Source organism: Corvus hawaiiensis, chromosome 1, assembly GCF_020740725.1.
Source record: "Corvus hawaiiensis isolate bCorHaw1 chromosome 1, bCorHaw1.pri.cur, whole genome shotgun sequence".
Taxonomy (NCBI): domain Eukaryota; kingdom Metazoa; phylum Chordata; class Aves; order Passeriformes; family Corvidae; genus Corvus; species Corvus hawaiiensis.
The window spans coordinates 15,499,125-15,524,588 of record NC_063213.1 but is presented as its reverse complement, the minus strand read 5'-3'; the positions used below and the strand labels follow the sequence as shown (position 1 = coordinate 15,524,588).

At 40.1% G+C, this 25,464-nt stretch overlaps 1 protein-coding gene across 1 annotated transcript; it reads left to right on the top strand.

The window, feature by feature from the left end:
- Positions 1–507: 507 nt before the first annotated feature.
- Positions 508–14,224, top strand: LOC125321372 (mitochondrial poly(A) polymerase). Its single transcript, XM_048294097.1, has 9 exons — positions 508–655; positions 2,418–2,590; positions 3,038–3,271; positions 3,595–3,819; positions 7,569–7,780; positions 9,979–10,205; positions 11,412–11,504; positions 11,603–11,676; positions 13,343–14,224. Exons 1-9 carry the CDS (start codon positions 511–513, stop codon positions 13,679–13,681), a joined length of 1,722 nt encoding a protein of 573 aa, XP_048150054.1. The 5' UTR covers positions 508–510; the 3' UTR covers positions 13,682–14,224.
- The last annotated feature ends 11,240 nt before the right edge of the window (positions 14,225–25,464 follow it).

Sequence of the window (25,464 nt, the reverse complement as noted above, 5' to 3'; positions counted from 1 at the left end):
GAGGTCTCTCCTCTGTCTCCTCCAGGCTGAACAGCCCAAGTGACCTCAGCCACTCCTCATTTGGCTTCCCCTCAAGGCCCTTCATCGTCTTCGTTGCCCTCCTTTGGCGGTTCTCTAACAGGTTTATAGGCTTCTTACATTGTGGCACCCAAAACTGCACGCAGGCTTCAAGGAGAGGCCGCCCCAGTGCAGAGCAGAGCGGGACAATCCCCTCACTTGCCCGGCGGGCGATGCTGGGCCTGATGCCCCCCAGGACACAGCTGGCCCTCCTGCCTGCCAGGGCACACTGCTGACAGCTGTTTGTTCCCTCTGCCCGGAGCAGGCAGCTGCCCGCACCCTGGGCTGGCTGGTAGGTTTGCTCCCTCCTGCCGGAGCGCTCAGACGGCCCGGGCATCCCCAGCCCTTCCCCGCCGCGCCGGTGCCCCAAGGCAAAGCACACGGAGCCGGCTGAGCCCCGCCGGCCGCCGTGGAACGCGGCGCCTGCGCACAGACGGCGCGGCCCTGCCGGCCATGGCGCTCCGCGCGGGAGGGCCGGCGCTGCTGCTGCTGCTGCGGGGCCGCCTGCGCCTCCCCGGCCCCGCCGCCCGCGGGCACGCCCGGCTCGGCCGCTCCGGCGCCGCCGCCGCGCAGCCGGCTACCGAGGAGCCGGGGGAAGGTAGGGACGGGTCGCCGGGCCGCGCTGCATTCACCGCGAGCCTCGGTGCCGCACAGTGGGCTGTGCCGGCGACGTGGGGAGGGAGCGGCCGCCTGTCCCGCTCGGCCCCACCGGAGGCGCCGGGGCAATGCTCGCGTCCTGGGCGTGAGGAGCCCCGCAGGGCCCGGGCAGCTCGGCCGGGCAGTGGGTTCGGCTTGTGCCTTCCCGGGCAGCAGCCCAGGAGGCCAGAGTCCGCTGTCAGTGCGCGGGACTCGGTTTGTTAAACGTAGGTACCAGCTAGAGGTAAATCAAGTGACGGGGCTTGTCCCGAGAGACGCCCTCAAAAAGGCACAGGAAACGTGTGTCTTTACTACAAACCGAGAACTAGTGAGGGGTGTCCATTGCTGCTGTGCATCAGTGCCATGCTCAGACTGTGCAGAGGACAGCAGAGCCAGGAGTTGTCAGATCACATCATGTCTGTAGTGACTAAGCATGTACAGGTAGTAAATCAGGCAAAAATTACAGCCGTTCTGGCCCAAAGCAGATACTTCCTGTTCATATCCACCCATCCATGGGACTTGTCTTTTTTGCATCTTGGTTACTTCATCCTTCTCTGTTGCTATGGAAACTGTTATCTTTATCATCTTCATAAAGTGCTTCCTTAGTTTTTCTGGTGAAAAATGCTGTATAAAACTGAGCTGTTGAAAGAGATACTGTGCTTATTATTTACAAGCCTCTGTGACACCTCAGTTAACTTGTAAAATAAAGGAGTTTTAAAAAACAACTACTATCAAGTAATACTAACAATTACATAATGATACTTACAGGTTTTTTTGAGGCCACAATATGCCATGCATTCTTCAAAACCAAAACCACAAAAACATAGAATAAAGACCTCTCTATTGAATCTTCCTGTGGCAGATAGTAGCTGCTGGGAAGTGCTCCCCAGCATCCCAATTCGAATGACAAAAGGGAAGTATTAACAGTTAACAGCTTCAGGCTCTGCTGATGTGATGTGGTCAGTGGATTAGTTTGAAAGGTATGCAGGGCAGTGATCATGATTTCAGATTTGGGAGATGGCCCATTTGCTTGTATGCAGTGAAGAAAAAAAGTTCCATGTTTCTGGATCTTCAGCATGTCTTGATTCCATGTGAATTCTGGAGGCTGTCAGCAGGAATACAGATTGCCAGTAGTGTGATGAGATATGACTGGTCTGTGGGTTTATTGTACTGGAGTAGATGAAAGTGTATTATTAAGTGAAAATTTTGAGTAGGAGTTTACTGTAAAGGAAAGTGCTGAGTTGTAAAAATAGCAAGTGTTGAATTGTTCTGAAGTGCTGGTTTTGTGGTGGTGAAGAGAGATTATCATTTCAGTGAAGCTTGCCAAAGGTCTAGATCTGCCTCACAGCCTAGCTGGCATTTCCAGACTCTTGTGTGTGCTGTTCTTTGATGGTGAACAGCAAATTAAAGAACAAAGATTCCTTGTGTTATGAAGCTTCCTGTGCATCAAGGGAAGTCAGTATTGTTTTCTTCCTACCTTTCCTACTCCTTGTTATTACAAATGTATGCATTTGTGAGAGAAGTACACTTATATTTCTTTCTTTCATTCAATTTTCATTGTCTTTCATTTGTTCTTCATTCTTTTCATTTTTGCTGTCATGATCTTGGAGAGCCAGGACAAACCTTTGTTCAGTTGGGACAAAGATCCAGAGGAAGTGTACTAAAACCAGCTATATATCTTTCTGTTTATGTAGAAAAGCTTTGATGCTTGTTTCTTCTCACAGATGCTGAAGTCAGTACCAGAAAGAAGACATTTGCTGAAGTGCAAACAGAACGGCTGGATCAAGCTGAACGGACTGTTTTAATTAAGTGCCCATCAAAACTTAATGAAAAAAAATTATTGCAGTACTTATCCAGTCATGGAAATGTTAAGAGTCATTTCTTTTTTGAAAATCGTGTAAGTAATTACAAAGTAAGCTAAAATCTAGACTTAGATAAAAAGAAATACTAGAATGAAAATTTGGTTAAGGCTTCATACATAAGTTAAGCAAATTATATACAATTCTATACAATTAGTGTATTGGATCAGTTTTTATCTGTGGTAATGTTCACAAGTTGTTGAGCAGTTGATTTTTATTTGTAAATCAGCTAAGCAACACCTCTGAGGAATAGCCAGCAACCTGTTTTGCACTAAATCTTTGAAATTTTATGTAGCACCATTCATTTTTCTAACAGATAGCTCCTTTTTTATGTGTTTCTTGAGTATTTAAATTGTGAAGATTAATATATTTCAGAACTTTTGCATTTAGTGCTTACTGCTAAGAATAGTACATCTTAAATACTTTTAACCTATATGCATTATATGCATTTATCTAACCCTGTATTTCCATTCTTAATGTCTTAGGGCATCAGTGCTTTAATAGAGTTTTCAGAAAAGAGCAGTATAGCCTCGTTACAGGATGCTGTTGGAATCCCAGATGTTTCAGAGCATCATGTTGTCCCATTTAAATCAAGACTTTTTACTTTCACATTGAAAAACCCAGTGAGTCAACGCATGGAAGAGACACCACTTCACCTCTCTCCTCAGTGTCACATTCCAGTGAAAGACCTTATTCAAAAGCTTTGTCTTGCAGACAGTGTAAGTAGAGGTTTGTAGATGTATCTTAATTAAAAATGAACCATGTTCATTTCAGATTTGCAAGGGGTCATGTGAAACTTATAAAGGAATTTATTTTTATTTTTAAAAGTAATGTATTAGAATTTTGTGGGAATGGTTCTCCTATATTGAAATATATAAATGAAATTATTAATTTTAATTGTGAAAATAATTTCTCTGTATGAAAGAAACTTTTTGAAATTTATAAAATAACCTAATTGCATTGATATTAAATAGATGAAAATATATGTTAATAGATAGAACATGGGTCATTGTATTTTTACAGTGCTTATTTTCTGAACTAGATAAGCAGTCAGATGTATGTTCTACTGAATGAGTATCAGCTTACAGAAGAAAACATCAAGCTCCGATTTCTGGCCTGTTCTTTGGTTCGGGATTTTGCACGTGCATATTTCCCAGACAGCACAGTAAAGCCATTTGGCTCTTCAGTCAACACATTTGGCAAACTGGGATCTGATGTGGACATGTTTTTGGACTTCCATGATACAGGAAAGCATGCTACAAAAATGGTAAGATTGTGCTGTGCATCTTCAGTTTGTTGGATTTCTTCAACAGAGCAGTTCATTTGCTGTTTCACACACAGGAATCAGTTTGATTTTATTTAGATTTTACATGGGTTCATACTATAGTGTGAACAAGTTTATTTGAATGTTTGGATTTGAAGACTTTCAAAAGCTGAATGTGACACGGAAGAGATCTTTTTTGCAATAGGAAGAAAATGATTTGGTGTTTAAGTAAATTTTGTACTATTAGGGTGAATTTCACTATGAAGAAAACCCTCATCCTCCAAAATTGTTTCAGCAGAGTCAGACCTTCCAATTCTACTGTTGTGTTTTCTTCTCTGTAGCTTCTGTGCTTCAGCCATGCTCTGTTGAAGCTTGACTTTGTTTTTTAGGCTCCTCCATGTCCTAAAGCAAAGTAAGTTTGTGCATGTGTGCACATCTGCGCTTTGGGAGGGTTGTCAGGTTTTTTTCTTTACCTTGAAGAGATGACTTTATGCTCCGGGAAAGTTACTGGATTATGTACTGGGGTGTATCTGTATGTATACACACACATTGAGTGTGTGGAGGTGTGTAAGCTCAGGATGTGGGATAGTAATGGTGAATACTTACAGGTGCCACACAGTCCAGAGAAAATTTCTGTGTTAACAGCACCTGATTTTCATTGTGAGGGGAACTAGTTGGCTTACTTCTTGAAAGGAGCTTGAGTGTGAGCTTTTATATGTGAACTGTAGATGTTTTGGGGACCAGGGCCCAGGAGCAAACAGGAGCTGAGCCAAATCAATAATGCAGATGCTTTCAGTTGTCAGACTTTACATAAGGTACCTCATAGTTATTCAAATGCCTCATTGATAATACAACAGTAAGCATCAAGGCAAGCAGAGATTACTAAGCATGCATAGAGTCTTGAATTTGTTGACCAAAGCACAGAATTTACACCAGTACCTTGAGAAGCCCAGGGTTACAAGACCTCCAGTAAGCAATACGCAGTCAGCAGTGTTGCCTTTTTCAGTGCACATACTAAATTTCATCTGAATCTATCTTTACCCATAGTGTGATTTGGAAACTTGCACTATGTATCTGAGTTCACATGTTTAGTTTAGTCACTTAGTATTTGAGCACCTTCAAATTGTAATGGTTATTTAGAGTATGTTCTGTCTTGGGCCTTGTGCATGTAGGCATAGAGAATAGGAAAAGAGTAGACCAGGCATTTTTGGAAGGATCTTAGGTCTTGCTGCTGGTTTTTGACTGTGAATGGTGTAAGTATCCTGTAAAATTGGAGAATGAAGTAGGAGAGAGAGATAATGAGAATCAGGATAAGAAAAAGGGTGAATTGGGTCAGAAATGCCCAATGGAGAAGTTGGGATTCTTCACAGATTCTGAATGAATAATCAAGTAAGTGATTCTCATGTTGTGAAAACTTCTCTTATTATTTGTGTGGTGACAGACAGTTTGGGAAAAACGAGCTCTGTTTTCCTTAAAAGACAATGGGCAAGCTTTTGAAGATGGAAAATTCTCTCAGCTTTTCTATACGATTTGTATATTGCCATGTAAGTTATTTTAAAGAAATAATCCTTCAAATATATAGTTTTTAGTATTACTGCAGTGATAAAACACAATGAAAGCAAATATGTCAGCTGAAGAGAAGGATCATCATGTGTATGAAGTGTTAAAATCTAGGAGCACTTTACGTTTAAACAGTAAAGTTGCCTCTTAAATTTTGAAGGAATACCTTTCAAGTATAAAATGTCTATTTTCAAATCATGTTTGTTAACTAGTTGTTTTCTTTAATATGTATCCTTTGTGGAGATAGAAGTTCTGTTGTGAAATGTAGAGTATTTGATGATGAATGAGTTTGCTAGCAGCTGTGATTACCTGTGGATGGTTGAGAGACTTATTACTATGGGGGAGAAAAAGGGGAGGTAGCCTTAGTTACAAGGTGATTTAGCAGCAGCGGAGAAGGTATCTTCTGATTTCTTCACTTGTGTAGCCTTTCAGAAGGTGCCAACAATGGAGGAGGATCAGGCATTTCAGCACCTATTTACATGAAATTACTATTCTTGAGCCTTATGGCAAACTGATTACTAATTGTAAATTTTAAAAAGAGGCAAAAGTGGGAACATTCTTTACCAAGAATGGTTTATCAGTACAGTGCTAGACCACAGATAGGGCATTTTTAACCCATGGCAGTTTGGGAGATTAGTGAGTGACTCAAAACAGGGCTCTGTGATATTTTTAGAGTAGTAGTTTTTGTTAAAACCAAGAAGTTATGCTTCTTGGTTACTGTATCAGTTTACCCAAAAGTAATAGTTTACCTGTACTTGCTGTTTTGGGCGACGTGGCAAGAACAGGAGAAGAACCACAGGGTTTGGGCAAGTGTATCAGTACTTCATACCCCCTAGCTAGGACCAAAGCTATATATGAAGGTTCTATTAATTACTAAGAATATCTACTTTATCACTATAAAAAAGTCTTCATTCACTTTTTGAAAGATAGTTAGGTACTGTCTGGAAAGGCTCATTGTGGTTTTTGTCACAAATATAAATATCAACACCAGCCCACCACAGGTCAGCTGAGTCCCCATCTTTATCTTTCCTGTTAACTACCTCGATGTTGATAGTCACAGGCTCCTTTCACTTAGAGCCAGCCCTATTGCAGCATGCAGCTACACAGCCAGATGGGATTAGGGATTGCTGTCCTGGCATGTTCCACCGCGTGGTGCTGACTGGGGAGCCATTGGCAGGAGGGCAGCAGGAACAGTCACCTCGGTGATTGCCAGGGAGACTCAGAAGTTCAGCACCTGAAGTGACTTTATGGGAAATGTTGCAAGGTCCATAAGTTTGGAATTGTTTCACCTGTCCGTGAGATCACTAATTTGTGGACAACAAAAGTAACGTACTCTGTGTCTCAGTTACTAGTTAGATCACTGTGATTTTGCTTATGTAGTATGCATTCACACATGACATGTTCCAAGGGGGAGGATAAGTCAGTGTCAAGTATTGGATTAGCAAGCAAAATTAGCTGATGTCTTAAAAACACAGACTATAAAGAAAACAGAGATTTCACAGGTATGTTACTGAGGTAAAAACTACAAATATAACAAATCAAAATATGAAGACCTACAGCGAAGTTGATTTGTGATGTTAGAATATATCTTCACAATGTTTTTGTCTTTCAGGGAAACGATATATGACCTGAATTGATTATTTTAAAGTCTTACAGAAAATCTTAATTTTGAAAGATTAAGTAATTTGCATGCTAATTTTTTTTTACTTTTTTAAATGAAAAAGACATTTTTCTTTACACTGCTGCTTGATTTACTAATAATGCATTGTTTTTTGAGGATTTGAAATGGAATTACTAGTAGTTTGAAATTAGTGGTAGTTTGGTTGTATTGTCCCTCTGTAATTGTATGCTCCTCTTTTGCAGTCAGAGCATTTATGCTCTCCTGGTAATTCCAGAATTACTTTTTTAGCCAGTAGTGATATGTAGTACTATTGTACTTCTGTTTGAACATGTAGCTTTATAGTAAGTTGATCACTGTTAACCTGGAAAAAATTGAGTCACCAAAAAAGAATCTGAAAGAGAGAGCAATATGTTTTTACGAATTTTAAGTTCGGTGGACTGCTTTGAATAATTCTTGTCTTTCGGTTCTAGTTGTACAAACTCCTTTGCAAGTTGCTGTGGTATTTCAGAAGTATTTTTAGATGTCTCTTTTGCTTGAGAGCTAACAGCTTGCTTTTGAAATTCTGTGTTAGAAAAAAGGTCCCTTTGAAATGGAGTATCAGATGAAAAGATTACCATCAGAAAGATTAGCAACTCAGAGGATTCTTTCTGTCATTGGTGACTGCCTTGATAATTTTGGTCCTGGGTGTGTGAATGTACAGAAGATACTCAATGCCCGCTGCCCTCTGGTGAAATTTTCCCATCAGCCGACAGGATTCCAGTGTGATCTGTCAGTGAGCAACAGGTGAGACCTGGCTTTAAAAAGTTTGCAGAGAATTCTGATCTACTTAAAATGTTCTGAAAACCGGTAATACCAAGTGTTTAGTCTTTTCCTTTCCATGTTCTTAACAAATGTGAATGTTGGCTCTGAAAGTAAAAAGGCTATTTTTTTGACTTCTAGGGCTTAGAATTTGATGTCCTTACGTTATCTTTCTCCAGCATCAGAAATAGTTGCTAGCTGAAGCTGAAGACTCAAAAACCAGTCTATGGAATAAGGTTGGATTATATAACTGGAAAGAGGGCAGGCAGTGTTCATTAGTCATTACTTCCCTTTGGCATATGCACAGCCTTTCTTGATTGCTTTTCAGATTAAGCAGTTCCAGAATGTTAATTTTTAGTGCTTTGGCTTCTAGTTATTTTGGTGTCCTTTCCTTCTTCTTAAGGGCCGGCATACACCTGTTTGCTGGGAAGATCCCTTGGATGCCTAGTGAATTCCCGGCGTCGGGAAGGGGCGGGAGCCTGCGGTGCTCCCGCCGTGCGGGGCCGCTCGCAGCAGTGGCCGCTAGGGGGCGCCGGCTGCCCAGAAATGCCCCTCAGGGCTCCTCGGTGACCGCCGAGCACGGAAGCGGCTGTGCTGTCCCTTGTGCTGGTGCTATCGCGTGTTTTAGTTAGAAATACCCCCCTCACTCCGGTAAACAACCCTGGCATAAGTGTATGCAGCCGAAAATGAGTTACTCACCCTTTTCATTGTTGTTTGGGAATATAAACATATGTGTGATTATTCTTCAGGATACCAGTGACAGGAGCCAAGGGAATGGGCTGAAGTTGTGTCAGGGGAGGTTTAGGTTGGATATTAGGAAAAGGTTCATCACCCACAGGGTGGTCGAGCCCTGTAACAAGCTCTCCAGGGAAGCAATCACAGCACCAGCCTGACAGAGTTCAAGAAGCTTTTGGATGATGCTCTCAGGCACAGGGTGTGACTCTTGGGGCTGCCCTGGCAGGAATTGGACTTTCATGATCCTTGTGGGCCCCTTCCAATTCAGAATATTTTGTGGTTCTGTGATACCAGTTTCAGTGCAGTTTTGTGATTTGTCTACATTAGATACGATCAGATGAGATATACTAAGTTTTCTGAATTACCCAAAGTTCTGTTTCAGAATGTGCAGGAGTTGTTAAGGCAGTATTGAACAAGTTTCTTGCAATGAAATTACTTCTCTGTATGCAGCCACAGTGAAAGTCAGCATGTAGTTCTGTACAAGGTTCCTTGTAATTCACTGCTGATGGTTTGGCTGGTAAGGACTGCATTTCTTGTCTTGTTATCATTTTTACTAGAAACAAACCTCTCTGGACACCATAAAGCACCTCACAGCTGAAATTTTAGAAGCCCAGATGTTACAAAATTTTGACCTAGTAAATGTCTCCAAAAGGCTATGCTGAATTTTTAGAACAATTTTTAGCACTTCAGGCTAAAATTGAACCAAAGTTTTACTCTCATACCATATTTTCTTTTTTTTCCTGCTTTTTCTTGCCCTCCCATTTGTACAATATATGAATGGTTGTATAACAGTGTGATGAAGGAGATCAAAAACTGATCCATCTGAAAACCTTTATCCTTCGAGATTAGTTGTTTTTTTGGCTTGACTAAGCAGTAATCATTTGAAAATTACCAAACTGACTTGTTTTGCAGATTTCATTGTGTCTCTGCACTTAGGTTATTTTTCAGTGCAGCATTTTATTACTTTTTATATAAAAGCTGTAAAAGAAGTTCTAGCTATATTTTATTTTATACTAGGATAGAGATATTATCTAATGTACCTCAAAGGCAATTGTGGCTAAATTATGTTTTTTCGCCTCGGTTCTGCATAGTTTGACTCCATAGTACTTGATGGTGTTTTTTTATTTTGAGGTTTTTTTCCTCCCACTGTGATGTGGAACAAGGAAACAGGAAATAGTGCAAATGCAGTATTATTATTTACCCAAAACTGTATCTTTCTTGCTATGGAAAACTACCAGGTATTTAATCCTGGACAACTCCAAGCATTCCAACACAAACCATTCTACTATTCTATGATTCTCTTCTATTTTTTAAAATGTGTCAAAGTTGTTTTTTTTTTTTTTTTTTTTTTTTATGGAGGTCCTCTTCTCTTATAATAAGCAATGAACACTGCATCTGATACTTCATAATTCTCTCATCATTTACATGTCTTCTCATTTCTTCTTCAGCATTGCAATAAGAAGTTCAGAACTCTTGTATATCTATGGCTGTCTTGATTCCCGTGTACGAGCATTAGTGTTCACTGTACGATGTTGGGCCCGTGTTCATGGACTTACAAACAGTGCTCCTGGTACCTGGATTACAAACTTCTCCCTGACCATGATGGTCATGTTTTTTCTGCAAAAGAGATCTCCACCTATCATTCCAACACTAGACCAACTTAAAGAACTGGCAGGTAAGCACAGCCGTTTCTGTGTTTATTGCAGTTTATTGTTTATTGCATATTTGTTTTCTCTAAAGTGGTAAATAAATGCAAGCAATTTCTTTATGCTCTCAAATACTAATGATTATTATGTGTGCGTTAAGTTCGAGGGAATACACAAGATTTAGATGTATTTTTTAGTGAAAATAATGCATCTTTAAAGGCAAAATAAATCCCTTTTCAATACAATACTAATTCAATTTAAAGGGGTTAGACTTATTCTGTGCCTTAGATAATTAAAAGTAATTGACTTGTTTAATGGTCCTGTGCTGAATTTTTTTGTTTGTTTGTTTTTTAGAAGACCTGCAGGGTCTTGAACGTTTCTGGAGTTAAGGATTTTGTGCAGACTGATAGGATGTGTATTGTTTTATAGATACCAAATGCTTAAAAGAAAGGCTGTATTTTCTTCTCCCAGTTTATAATATCCTTGAGACTGTTCAGGCCATTTGCAAATAATTCTTATATCTTCACAAACAAGCTGTTCTGGCAGTTTCATACACAGCATTCTGGGTGTGTTATCTTCAGTGAATTGTATGAAAGCATAGAGAATGACATCTCAAGTTCTTGATTCTTCACTGATGTCTTCTGCTTATTGACATGCTTCTTTGGAAGCTTTGAGTGCTTTCAGTGGAGAAAAAGGCCTGTGTTCAGTTGCTTTAAAATAATTTTAAACATTTCCATCAGAATCCTGTAGAAATTTTTATGCAAAAAACACGTTCTGATATTTTACAAGAGTATTCCTAATCCTCTGAAGTTTTTCAGAAAAAGACAGTGAACACTCTGAGTCTCATTTTTTGGAAACCTTCATGTAGAAGAGTTGTGCTGTTTAGTGTATAATACAGCCCTCTATACAGAGGTACCCTGTTTGTTACTTATTAGAAGTATTTTCAGAGATACGAAGATCTTACTCGTATTCCTGTAGGATTACGACCATTTATCCTATTCCTGTAGGATTTTGAAAATGTGCCATTTGGTCATGATGCTTTTCCTTTGTCCATCTATAGACTTTTTTCTTTTAAATCTTTTACCACTTAAATTGAATCTTAACCTGAAAGTTCACTTGTATTTGATTTATGTAATATGGGTAGCATTGATTTCAGTTTGTTATCTGAATTTTATTAAGTACAATGGCATTTTACTGTTTATTACTTCAAAATATGCCCACAATTTTTCTTTCAGATGAAAAAGACAAGCATATAATTGGAGGATATGATTGCTCATTTGTTAGTGATTTAAGGAAGATTAAACCTACAAAAAATACAGAGACGCTTGGTAGGTAGATCTTTCATGAGTTTTCTTTTTTTTATGAGGGTACTGAAAATAAACTTTTCCTTAATGTTACTGATGGCTTTTGTTTTTCTTTCCCTTAGATGTATTGTTGGGTGAGTTTTTTGAATATTTTGGAAACTTTGATTTCAGGAAGAATTCCATAAATCTTCGAAAGGTAAATGGATTTTAATTGCTCATCATTATCAATTGAATCTCTCTGTCTGCCATTTGACAAACTACATATGCTGAGCACCAATTTCTGTCACACTGAGTCCTTTCTGTGAAGGAGTGTTTACCTCTCGGAGCCCAATAACTTACAATACCATTAAGAACATTTACAGTGTCATTACTTGGATATGGTGGAAACCAGAAAGTGATGCAAAGCCAGTGTAATTTTACTGGAAAGCCCTGTAATAAAAGTGGCAGTTTTAAAAAATCAAAGCTATTTTGCTTCTGTGTGATGAAAGCTATTAAAATGTTATGATGTCTGTCATAGCAAAAGTCTGCGACAAACCCTGTGTGCTGACAGGCTTTGCATTTAAAGTTGGGAGTCCAGACCCAACCGGAGCCTACAATAAAACTTACAGCTGAGTTCTGGGTATGCTTTTGGCACTGCGGTTTTCTACTGCAGGTTGTATCAGCCTACAGTAACTGTACTGCAGCTCAGTAAGTATGCCATAGCAAGATAGTGCTGTGCTATCACTTTGCTTTGCTTTATATGTTTAAGTCATCCTGTTGATCTGTGTGTGCATGCCAGTACAATAGAAATACATGAAAATGTAACTACCATAACTCTCACCTGTTCCTGCTGGACTGCTTCCAGAATAGGGGTTTCAGTGCCCTGTTGCTGTGTGGGCACTCTGTTGTGTTCTGTTTGCTCTTTGGGCATTACGGATTGCTGGCATAAGAGCTCTTCTTGTAGGTTGATCCTAGAAACTGATTTATTTAGGTGGAGAACTTCTGTTTGCTATTAAACCTCAAAAAGGCAAGCAAAGACACATTTGGAGCCTGAGCTAGTCAGGGGAGGTATCTGTGCTGCTGCTGTTTTTCTGACAGTCCTCTTGGCCCTGGGGCAGGAGTATGTAACATGTACATAGACACTTCCTGGACCAGCAATCGCTGGTGGATTCCTGCTAGAGCTTGTGATGGAAAGGCCTGAAGAGGTTCTGCTATACAGAACAGGTCAGCTAAGAAACACTGATCAGCACTGAGATGGAAGTGCATTTAAATAGCAAACTACACAGTTGTCAGCTATTTGTGTTGTACTATCCCAGGTGCCTAACAGTGGACTATGACCTGAATAGCTCTGTGCTTAAAAGACAGACCAAACTGGGAGGAATTTCAGCCAAGGCAGCAATCTTTTTCAGTTACACCAGCACTGTGAGCTCTCTGAGCACTGTGGGAGGAATAGTTTGAACAGTTTAAGGGCTTGCAATATTTTATCAAACTGGACTGTGCAGGTTGATATGACACACTGATGCGGCATACACAAGTGGAGATTAGGAGTAGGAGGTTGCAGTGAGTGAGGTCTGAGGTTTGTTGGAAAGCAAATGGGAGAATGGCCAAAAAGGTTAAACTGTAGTTGTGTGTTCTTTACCTTGAAGGAAATCTAAGTTGAATGTGGCAAAGAAAACCACCACTGAGAGGATTCAGAGAACACGAATCATACAGTCAGGTTGACAGGAAAATTAACTTGATTAATAATGACTGGGTGTTTTGCAAAATGTTCTCTAGTAGGTCAAAACACTTTTAATGCTAATGTAATAACTCAAGTGATTTGTTATTTGCTCTGCCTATAATGCACATATGCAACTTCGGCTTTTTCTTTATACTCCCTGCAGGGAAAGGAAGTAAATAAGCCTGAGTCCTCTCCGCTTTATATCTGGAATCCCTTTGAACAAGACCTTAATATCAGCAAGAATGTTAATCAGCCACAGCTGGAGAAATTTATAGCTATGGCCAGAGAAAGTGCCTGGATTTTACAGAAGGAAGATAAAACTCAGCAAATGATCAATAAAGAACCTTGGGGACTGGCAGCACTACTGATACCATTTGGAAAAAGTAATTCCAGCAGGATGAAGAATAGGATGAAAGGAATAGGAAGTGAAACAATCAAAAGCCTCTTGGACTCTTTAAAGTTAAATAATGCAAACAGTCAACAAAAAGCAGTGGGAAAATGACTTTAAGCACAGAAACGCAGTAGCTAATATTCTGTTTTAGGAATTGAATGTAACACACAGTCCAAAGAACATTACTTTTAATGTTTCTATTATGGGGAATGGAGAATCAAGCAATCTCTGTTTTTCATAGTGATGATTTTTGTACAGGTCTGCTTTCTTTCTGTACATTTTTCTCCTCCTTACTCCTCACTTTTCCATCTGTTTTATGAATGAAGAGTATTCAAATAAGTTTTACAGATGCATTTTGGAAGTAGCCTTCAGTTGGGCACTCTTCTGTAAAAAAGGCTGACAGGAGCAGTATGAGAAAAAGCCTTTGGGAATTCTCTTGGCTAGCATACAAATGATATGCTAATGAAAAGCTGAAGAAACAACCACCCTTCCATGAAACCACAGTCTGAAAGAAGATAAATGTGTTGGAACCATTGTTTCCAATCCGGCCATGTTTTGGCAGCCAGTAAAACCGAAGTGCATGTATCTATTTTTTGCAATTGTTTTCCATTCGTGTAGATAGTGCCAAGACAAAATAAAGAGAATGGAATTAGATAGTAAGGTGTGCAGTTTCTTAAAGCATTGCACCACCACAGCTCTCCAAGGATAGTGCCACTGTTTTGTGTTGGAAAAGTGGGTTTGCTCTTGTGTCTACCACCTGATTTCAAATGTCTTTAGTCAACTCTCCTTTGTTTTCTCTACCCAGGACTGATCCCCACCCACACTTGTTTTTTATTTTGCCTTCAGCTTCACTTTAAACCTGTATTTCAGGTTCAGGCAGGGGTTCTTTTATGCCCTTCTTGCTTCATCACTCTCCCCAAAGCTGCTGCCTACTAGGTGACATCAAAGCATTCCTGCAGAGGGATCTGTCCAATGCAGAGATCCAGAGAATCACGTATCATGCTGGAGTCCTGTTCCCAGTCTTGCCTTGGTTTTCAGATATTCAGCAGAACAGTGACTGTCCCCTTCCAGATCAGTTGGGCCAGCAGAGTCAATGCTTTTCAGTGACTTAAAACACTGAGTGCTCTTTCCGTCTGCCACAAAAAAAGTCTTTTCAGAGGAAGGGGGAGAGGGGAGGGAAGGAAGGAAATTGGAAATGGCAGGCAAATATCGAACTCTACATTTGTGAGTATTTCACTTGTCCAGTTTGAGAGCCACTCATGCATCAACACTAAATGGTAGCACTGTTAGCAGTTCCACAGAGTGTTTTCTTTATTCACAGAAATTCTGTAAATGAAATTACTCTCTTCAGAGATAATCATATAAATGCAACATCAATCTTTGTGATTACTGTTTTATTTTCAGTACTTTTAGATTCTGTAATGTTGCAGTGGTATACGATCTTGTGTAGACATTTTTCTAATGGCTTGATCTGAACAATTTATAAGTGTGTTTTCTCTTTTCTCTGATATATTATTTATTGGAAATACTGTGGGCAATAATGCATACTTCCAAGTACTTGTAAAGACTGGGCAAGGAAAAGTATTTTCTCGTAGTTGGCAAACTAAAGGATTAGACCTTCAGGTCAATTCCATAATAGTTTATTCAGAGTTTTAAATAATACTTACATGTGTCTGTTTCTGATTTATAAATGTTTTCTTAAATGACTCACATGGTCATTATCTTGGTTGCTGAAATTAATTCTCATATTAACTTCTTCAAGATTGAGCCTTGAATTTGAAACTTAATTTTCTACCTTAATCCTGATATTAGAACTTCTTTTTGGAGGCTGGTATGAAGTTTATTGTAACTTGCTATTGGTGCAAACGCAAACACTTTGATGGCAAGCTTGACACAGATGCTATAAGGAGCCTGCTGCTACCAAAATCTTTACAGGACCTAGAGGTACATTTTCAGCTGTTTACCCAGGAATAGACTACATGGCTTTTTGAAGATTAGGGCAGTACTCAAGTACTTTTGAATTTTTTTTTTTTTTTTAGATTAACCGAATGGGTAGTAGTGTAATAATAAGAGTATGGGTCACCAAGGACAGAAGCGTGCAGCAGAACTGTGGCAGCGTGTACCTACTTGCATTATATTCAGAGTGATTCACTGACATAGGAAAGATTTTATATGAATTTTGACGCATAGATACAGGACACTTGTAGACAAGTAACAATGAATTTTGTATTTTGGTTATATGGTTGAGCCATGCTGAAGCACAAGCTTCATTTGTAAATGTTATAGATGTTCAAGCTGCTTAGTATTCCTTAAAAGGCAGGGCAGAACATGGTCACTGTACATGCAGCACCTTTCAGCATCACTTTTCTGTTTAGACTGCCTGTCCCTTTTGGGAATAGTTCTGAACCCTTGTCATGGCTGCAGGCCAGTTTCTGAAAAGAGGAGAAAGAAGCCAAAAGCAGTGTTGTAGCAGTGGAATGCACAGGTTATTTTTTCAGATATCTACAAATTGAGGGAGCTGGTGACCAGGGAGCTGAGCCCAGAGGCTTCAAGGATCAGCTCTCATTGGTGTAAATAAGCCCAGCAGGCAGCTTTCCTAGAGGAGGCTGTAGCTGGAGGTGGAGGGCTGACCATGAACTTCCCTAAAGTATGAGCTATGTCTAGAGAAGAGCTGAGTGAAGCTGAAGCCACCTGTGGGAAGAGAACCAAGACTTGAGGGGGTATATTTATCAAATCAAGACAGATGGTGTGATTATAATTTCCTGAGGGCAGCAGTCTTATATTGAAGATATTTAGAAACCATCATTATAGTTCTGTCACTGAAAACAAGAGCTGGATATATGTCAAGAAAGGACTATGAACATGATCTAGATTTGAGAGCTCATTTATATGCTCCAGAAATATGTAAACAGTATCTCTGCAAGAGCGAGGCAGTAGGTTTTAGTTACTTCTCAAACTTGGTGCTGATCTGCTGTATTGGATGGTGGGGCTGTTTAGGAAGGTCACAGGTAAGGAACACCAGTGAATTAAACAGTTTCGCCCCTTTGCTCCTTTCCCTTGCTGGGAATACTTTTTAGTGCAAGTCTCACATTTCCTGGCTCTTAAATGGTTAGGGAAACTGAAAACATTCAGAAGTTCCTTGTCCTGAGAAAATGTGCTTTGGGGTATTAATTTCAAAGTTAACATTTTTTGCCAGGGATTTTTATTTTTATTTCCCTAGATGTCTGATGCTCACAAGTGTTGCAGGAATACGTTCTGCTGCAACTGCCACTGTCCCATCATTCCTCTGTAACTTCCTGGGAATCTGCAGCCTTGGCCTACAGCTGACTACTGGGTGAGCATCCTAGTGCCATGCTTTTGAAGGCACAGTCACAAAAAAGACTTCTTGCCTGATAGCTGATGCTCTATTCCTCTGCCTTGGTTTCAAAATTACAGTTCCTGTTTTGGATTCTATTCTTTAGAATTGGAATCACAGTATATTTGAGGTTGTGAGAGAACTCTGAACGTAGTCCAGTTGCCTTCTTAAGTGGTATCAGCTGTGAGATTAGACCAGGACTTTTTATCTAGTCAGGCCTTGAAAATCTCCAAGGATGGAGATTGCATCTTGTTCTAGAACAGCCTGTTCTAGTGCTTGACTGTCCCCATTGCTGTGGTGGGCTGGGCTGAAATACGCTGCCCCATCCTTGTCACTCTTACTGGCTTCTTTTCTGATCCTGACACGTGCTCTCAATCAGACTGCTGTCCACAACAGGTGTTCAAGCTGTTCCTTCACATAGAAAGCCCCGAGTCTTCCCTTCTTTCCCTGTCTTTCCAGAGGAACTCATATCCATCCATCACAGTGCTCCCATCACATGCAAACCCTCCTACCATAGCTGTTATTCCAACAGTGTTGTAGTAACAGCACAAGGAGTTCTAGTTCCTCCTGCTTGTTCACAGCTGCCACACATTTTTATTTGTACATTTTAGGTGGGTATGCGTTCATAAAGTTTTGTTATTCTTGAGGTCCCTTTTGTTCCTGTCACCCTGTATCTTTTTCTCTCAATCCATGTCCACAAGCTGCCTGGCATAACTGGGGGTTATGGTTGTCCTCCTTACTGTTCTAGCTGATTGCTTTGATATGGCCACTATGCATATCCAGCTTACAAAGTCCTCGTGATATTCAAACCCTAACTAAAAATAAATTTCTGAAAGGCTCTGCAGGAAAATAAGAGGATGTGAGTACCAGACTGGTTTATTGTACTGGCAGAAAAGCCCCAGAAAACACAACACCATGCAGAGATAGTGATGCAGGTGCAGAATCACCATAGGGCACAGTGCTGTGTGTCTGGGACCTTGTTGCTTCCACAAGTGCAGTCGTGTGGTACAGGATGCTGCTGCCCAGCAGAACTTGTCCCACTTGGATCTGACACATTTGTGATGCTGTGTCACTTCTGGGTCTAGAGCTGTCAGGCTCTCAGCCACAACCTGGCTGTGCTCTGTGCTTGTGCTGAGTCTCTGCTCGTTGAGGAATTGTGTTCTTAGAACAGCAAGTCTTCCCTCATAGAAACAAATTTGCAAGTTCAATGTTTTTATACTCCCCAGAGTACAGGCTATGTTTTTGCTTAACAAAATTTTGTAATTTTGGAAAAAGAAAAGGTAGACAAAGAAGCTCTAGTTAAATAATTTTGCAAACAAACTAGTTAAAGGTCCATGCCACATTCATCTGAAGCAAGTGTAAGATTTCCAGCCTGGGCTGGTTTGGAGATATGATGAATCAACAATTAGAAAGTTTTTCAAAGTGAAATCATCCTGTTCACTGGAAAGCTCACTTCCAAATGCTTCACCTTGCTTATCACAAAATTACCACCAAGGTTCTCTTCTAGTACAAAATTCTTCTAAACATTATAGGTAATTTGGGGTCAGTTTGTTTAAAACAAGGGTTAGGATTTATATGAGGCTAACCTGTGCCTGGAGATAAAATCTCCTTCTCCATAAATCCTCTTAGTTGAAAGTCTTGATCCACTGCTTTTGCAGACCTGTTTCTCATACTTTCTTTAAGCAGCGGTTTGGTTTGCTTTCTTTTGCAGGACCTCCCTGCTTCTTTTCACTCTCCCCATCGTCTTTTCATCGTATCTTTCTGATCTGATCGGTAAAAAAATAGTCTTTGACTTCCCCTAGTATTTTGTGAAGCAGTATTAAATACATCTACGTTCAAGAAACAGGTAGTTTTCAAAAAGTCGTCCTCACATTTCAATGTAATTTTTTTTACTGCTTCATTTCTTGTGTAGACTGAATCTCCATACTGCATTTCTCATGGCTCGTAGAGGGATCAATTAGCTGGATTTGATGGGTCTCACCTTTACTGAACATCTGTTTTTGCGAAGTCTCTTCAGTAAAGAAACTTGTTTAACACAGTCTGTTGTATTAGAAAGCAGTTCCCTGCAAATTTTTGTGAGGTGCTCTACCCTTCAGGATTATTTCTGTTTTCCCTTGTTATGGGGAAAACCATGTTCAATTTGTTTCACAGAATTACTTCAGAGATAGGTTTTTGTTCCCATGCTGAGCTCTCTCGTGGATACAGATTTGTAGTCAATGTAAACAGTGCAGCCCTGTGCAGGAATTTTGCATGGAACAACTCCCAGAATATGTCTTGTAGGTATTTTGCTTGCAGCCCAACAGGGGAGGTAAAAGCCCCACAAATTACTAAGGCATTTGTGGTGCTGACTCCACAAGATGGAACAATTTCCATAATTCTGTATTGCTTTTTCTCATGTTGGACAGAGGAAAGACCTTGCTTTCCTGCAGAGAAAAGGTAAACATGTTAGAAGTTGGATTGTTGGGGTGAAGAGCTGTAGTACTTATTATGAATATTTCTATCTTAAGTCTGGATTTCTAAAGCCCCTCTCTAGGAGCTATTTCTAGAGATTTTCAGGATGAGAGAAAGACCTGGGAGAATACATAGAGGCTTCGTATTTCAGGTAATCAGATAAATGGTACTTACTTATAGACTAATTATCAAAAGTAATTACATAAGGGAAAATAACATGTGTAACAATCCAGCAATAACAAGCATCACTGCCTTGTCTCTTTGAACCAGTTTTACTGCCTTAATTTTCTGTAGTCCGGTGGTGCACTACTTTTATAGAGGGATGAGATTTCAGAGAGCATACTGAATGGAAACTACAGTATCCAATACATGGGAGGGGAGTACTTAGCCATTGCAGCAGATAAAAAGAAGCATTACCAACTCCATCACGAAATGAGATTCAGAGATTTTTTTTACTCCAAAAATAAAACATATAGAATTTTTCTGTGAATCTTTAGGTGATTCCTAGTTCTTCCTTTTGAAAATTATCTTTGGACACCAATCAAAAGAGGGTTTGCTGTAATTGCTTGATATCTGAGCTTGCAAAGTAAGGTCTTATTTGAAATGACCATAATCTGTTTTGTTGGGACATTAAAGACCTTAGTGATTACAGTTCTGCTCTAAACCCCATGTTTAAGAGGGTTTGGATTGCAGTTGGCTTATGAATTTGGAATATTATCATTTTCAGTTATTCTAAGAATGCAAATGCTTACAGTTAGCAACAGACTTTCACACTTCTGCCACTGAGGCTGTTAGGACTTTATTCCTCCTTTTTACTATAGACAATATTTTCAATCTTTGAACTGTGTTGCAGCAATTAATTTTATATTTCTTCTATGAGATAAATAATAAAGTAAAACATGTCCTCTGTATTTGTTCAGTAAGTTACTGTTCCATTGTGCTGTTGAAGTCTTTGATAAGATAAAGAATAACATATCTGGTGCTTTCCTTCCTCAGATGCAGGCAGAGATTACTGAAATGAGGATGCATTTCAAAGAGCAATGGTTTGGAATGGTTGGTCTCTAAATGTCCCAATCTACAGAGCTCACCAAAGAAGTAAGAAAACAAACCCCTGAAAAAGCCAATTTCATTGTCAGCCCACTTCAGCTCACCCAAAAGACATTTTTAACTTTGGGGATTTTCCAAACAGAACAAAGGTCAAACCAAATGCTGTCAAGTCGTGGTTGGAGATGGAGTGCTTCTTGCCTTCCAAAATCACTTTATGATTAATACTTTGTTTAAGTAAATGCTGGTCTGTGAAGAGTATGTCTCTGTCACTTACAAAACATGGTTTCTAATGAAGAGAGCAGAAATAACATTTTGGATGTCTGACAAACTCTGTGAGATATCTCTTAATAGGAAGAGAATAATTTTTTTCTAGCTAGATATCTGAAGTTCCTGAACCCTGCCCTGGCAAAAAACTTGCTTTTTATCCTTATAAATTATAAAGGGGGAATACAGGCATCTCTGATTGTCTTGATTTAATTTTATCCCACATGTATAGGGTTACAAGTGTGTGGCAGTTAGGCATAAGTGATAGGATTTTATGCTCCAAATGCTGGTAAGAGAGAAGCTTCAGAACACATAGGTTAATACAGGCTTGATTCAAAGACACCTAGTCCAAATCTCCTACACTATTTTAGATCCTACTCACCATTGCAGCAGAAGACCATAAATATTAATGACTGCCAGCTGCTCGCTCCTGGTAGGGACGACTTCCCCTGGAGTTAATCTTTCTAAGTCAGTGGGGCCTTTAATTGCCAAGCTGACCTAGGGACTTCTGAAGCCTGAGAATGAATACAAAGAATGGTTTGCTATCTTCATGCCCCATTCCTAGCAAGACTTTTTTCCACCTGATTCCAGTAACAGCAGGACATATCCCTAAATTTCTTCTCAAATGCAGAAATAGTGAGCAATGATGCTGTAGCATGGCCATTTCTATTCCTCAGATTTGTGCAATTTATGGGTTTGGGTTTGTGCGTGCAGATTTTTATCTGGCATCTTTATTCTGTTTTTCAAAAAAGATTGATGAAAATTTTTTGTTTGTTTTTGTTGTCCCTGGAGTTTAATAAGCTAGAGCTTTCAGAGCTGTGCTTTACTTGTTCCCATGTTTTTCCTGGCAAAGAACAAAATTCAAAGCTGAACCTTTTTCTGCTGGATGTTTTTCTTTTCTGTGATAAACACAAAGTATGCAGTTGGTGTCATGAGAGCAGTAGGTGCAGGATTCAGCTGACACTTCCCAGCAGAAAAGTCTCCATCTTGCCAGGCCTTTGAGGAGATATGACAATGATTCATTTTGGTGATAACACAGCAGGAACACAAGTCCAATTGTTTGCTATGTAGGTCAGAATGGGATATGTTGGCATCTCTGTTTGCAGACTTTACAAAGATGTCTGGGAATGGGAAGCATGACAGCAAAAAACCTATTCTGATATAACTTAAATTGTTCCACTGGATGGAAGTAGGCTATGAACAGTTTGCTGTCAAATACTTGCTGTCTAGCTGGCAGAGCTGGACATTGTCTATATATGAGGAGGTTTAATTTTTCACATTAAACAACTCATTTACTCTTTACCCAATCTCTGCAATTAAAGTCTGTCTCTGTGCCAAGGAGAAGGCCCTTAGAAATACTCAGTCTTGCTGTTCCAGTATGAGTTCCTTATAGTAGCTGGTGTACAAGTACATGATGTACTTAAAAATCAGAGGAAGTTGACAGTTAACTTGGTTAGCTCAGGACTTTTCTTGCAGCCTTGTGCATTTTAATGTCTGTGCTTCAGAAGCTTGTACAGCAGTCAGTTTGGGTTTTGCTTGCTCAGTCAAAAGTGGCTTTGGGAATGTAATTTTTTGTAACACATTAAAACATTTTGCTGCACACCCCATTGCACATCATGCATGAAAATGATAATGTCTTTTTATGGGAGTCTACCAGCTCTCCCTTGATGTCTTTTCCTTCCAGGAATCCCTCCGGTAATTGAACATGAAGAACAGAGCTTTCCTCTCTTTCCCTACGTGAGTGGTCCTGTGGTGGACCCTGGGACTGCTTTTGTTTGGTATGTTTGGATGGTGTCACGCATTCTTTGGACCAAGCGTGTCCCCTGGCTTGTGTCTGTGCAAACACCTCATGTTCTCACTTCCAGGTTTGTCCTCTGATCCTCTGTGTCCATCATCTACATAAACAGCAGTATTACTGCTAATTCTGCTCTATAGCAAGGAGAAGCTGAGGCACCTTCCAATTTTGGGGAGAATGACTCTTTCCCAAATGATGCATCTCCTTTAAATTAACTGTCAGCTTCTTCTCATACCAGTGGGAGAAATGTGCAATACCTTACGGCATTGCTCAAATGTATGTTGTGACAAACATTACAGCTAAAACCATACTTTTTTTAGGTTCCACACCACACACATTCAAGGAAAAATATTCTCTCTTTGTCACATGTCTTGAGAGCTGAATAGATTTTTGAAGCAGTTGGAGGCAGTGTTCCGAGATCAGAGATCAGACCGTGTACCTTTTTTCTTTCTTCTTGAAAGGAAATAAATCCTGATGGCTGGACATTATGTCTGTGATCATACTTTGTCTTGGCATGTTTATTAGCTCAGTGTGGACTTTTATGAGACTGTTCTCCTCCTTCTATCAGTCCTAAGAATTTATAGCAATTACTTTCTCTGGGGTTCTGTTGATTATCTTATGAAAATCTGTCCCATACAGGAAAGATACCCAGTCAGGTAATAATAAGTTTGAAATAAATTCATGTACAACAATTTGAAGTTGCAACACAGTTCAGAAGGGAAGTGGGTGGTAACTGATGTTTTTATTTCAGCCTCATCAAAAGAATTTGATTGAATCTGGTTTTTTTATTGCTGGCGAGGCTTATTTTAAAACAAAAAAACAACCCATAAAACAACCCAAAAGGGAAGTTCTGTCTACCTGCCCAAAGGTGAGATTTCTCTTCTAGGAGGGCTAAAGCCCTCAGCAGTGTTTGTGGAAGTATCTGTAGCTTAATGCCTTTCAACAGCAGTCCCTAGCTAAAGTTCTTGATTGTTCTTGATTGTGGAGAAAGACATAAAGAATAATTATGGGAGGGGATCTTTATTTCTGCTACTGCACTCTTATGTGAAATGCATGCCAACACAGAGCAGAGCACCGCATTCTGATACAGAGAAGCATCTGTATGTAAATGAACTTGAGTTTTCAAAGGGCTCCAGTGTTGAGTTCCAAATCTTTTTAGCAACTTTGAAAATTCACTAAAAAAATCAATTACAGAGTAGTTTATGCTGGGAAGAGGAAACGGAGCATGTCCTCTGCTGAAGCATCACGCTGTGATGAATGGCTAGTAGGTCTGGCAAGCCAGTTGTCTGTTCCAGTTTGGTCTTTGTTTCTGTAAATGAGCCAGTGTATATCTGGAAGAACGGGAAGTTGTCTGGAAACTTGATCCAACTGATCCAACAAATAGCTCAGTTGTTACTGTGCTAAAAGCATAGGATGATTATTTCAAATGTTTAAAGGTGATATTTTTAATTAAATGAGTTATTATAACCTTCTTTAACACTGCAATTACTGTTTGTTGCTGAAATAAGTAGAAGAAAAGGAGTATAGGTCATATACTACATTCTAATCTTTCCATTTAAATATCTCTAAAACCAGAAGTAGCATAATAGGATGAAAAAACTTCTTCACTGAATCTTTATCACACACACTTTGACTACCAGGCTTAAAGATTGTATTTAGATTTGGATGGTGTAATAATTGGTGTTATATTAGGCTATTTTTATATGTATTTATTTAATGCACTAATCTAAATAAAGCTACTTTTAAGAAGTGCTAGGTTTGGTCTGATTACTATAAAAATTAAGAGAAATGGTATCCCCCTTGGTTTTCTCCTTTGGCGCTAAGGGTGCAACTGAGAAGATGCTCAAAATCCCCACATTGTTCAAAGCTGGATTTCTCAGTTGCTCATCAAAGTTTTCTTGTTCCTCCCTAACAGTTCTGAGGCATTTTATACACATTTACAGAAAATATTTTTTTTGCATAGTTAATCAGTGGAGGTAGAGTAGGGGAATTTTCCCATAATCAGTAAAAAATAAAAATATTAAATTCTGCTGTAGTCTAACCCCATGCAATTCTAGCACTACCAGAGAGTAACTGTGGCTATACCACCTCATCCTCGAGTGAAACTTGTCATCAGTAAAATTCATATGTTCTCTGGTGGCTCAGCACAGGCTAAGACAAGAAAACATTGGAAACTTTCGATTTCCCCATGCCTCTGGAGAGAAACTTGTGCTGCATCTTCATGAGTGACTTCTGGCTGTAGCTGCTCGAAGGCAGCAGCTTTGCACACCCTTTCAGCTGAGGTTTGCACACTCTTTAGCTGAGTCTCATGCACCTTTTAGCTTGATCTTGGCACACTTTCAGCTGCGGCTGCCACCGAGGGAGCTGCTCTCCCCTTGTCCCTGTTCCTGCACAGCCGTGCAGTGATGGTCCCTGGAAGAGGGGCTGTAAAAGTGTCCCGGACACAGCCCACGTTCCCTGCTCCTCCGTCTCCTTAATGAACACCGGAAGCTACAAACTTGGTTTTCTTCTGCTTTTTTGAGCTCGTGCAGCCTGCTGGCTGTAAATATCAGCCCAGTTTCTAATAACTTATGTTCTCTTTATGTTTTAATCAGAAAAAGACTGACGTGGGCTTTATTCCTAAGGCAACCACCTCCACCACGGCTGTACCATGCCTCGTGCCCACGCAGCCTCCCGTGACGCAGAGAGCTGCTCGCAGCGCTGGGCTCAGGAGCTGCACTCCTTGGGAAACCCCCCTGTGTAAAGGAGTCCTTGTTGTGCAATAGTACGGGCCTTGCAGCTTTCGCTTCTCGAGCTGTAGAAGCGGTAACCTGGAAAGCTCTATCCTCATCCAACATGATTTTGGAGCTGGGAGTAATCATGCTTCGATGCTTGAACAAGCTCCAGCTCTGACTGGGGAAGTTTTAGGGTACATTTGTGTCTCACAGAGACCTTCTCAGCATCCTCCCCCACTGCCCCTTCTCGAGGATTCCCTGGGAAGCT

Bases quoted from the DNA above. Each gene is read 5' to 3' on its own strand.
- LOC125321372 (XM_048294097.1), top strand. From the start codon at position 511: ATGGCGCTCCGCGCGGGAGGGCCGGCGCTGCTGCTGCTGCTGCGGGGC. The intron at 10,206-11,411 runs GTAAGCACAGCC...TTTTTCTTTCAG, and splicing joins CCAACTTAAAGAACTGGCAG to ATGAAAAAGACAAGCATATA. The intron at 11,677-13,342 runs GTAAATGGATTT...TACTCCCTGCAG, and splicing joins ATTCCATAAATCTTCGAAAG to GGAAAGGAAGTAAATAAGCC.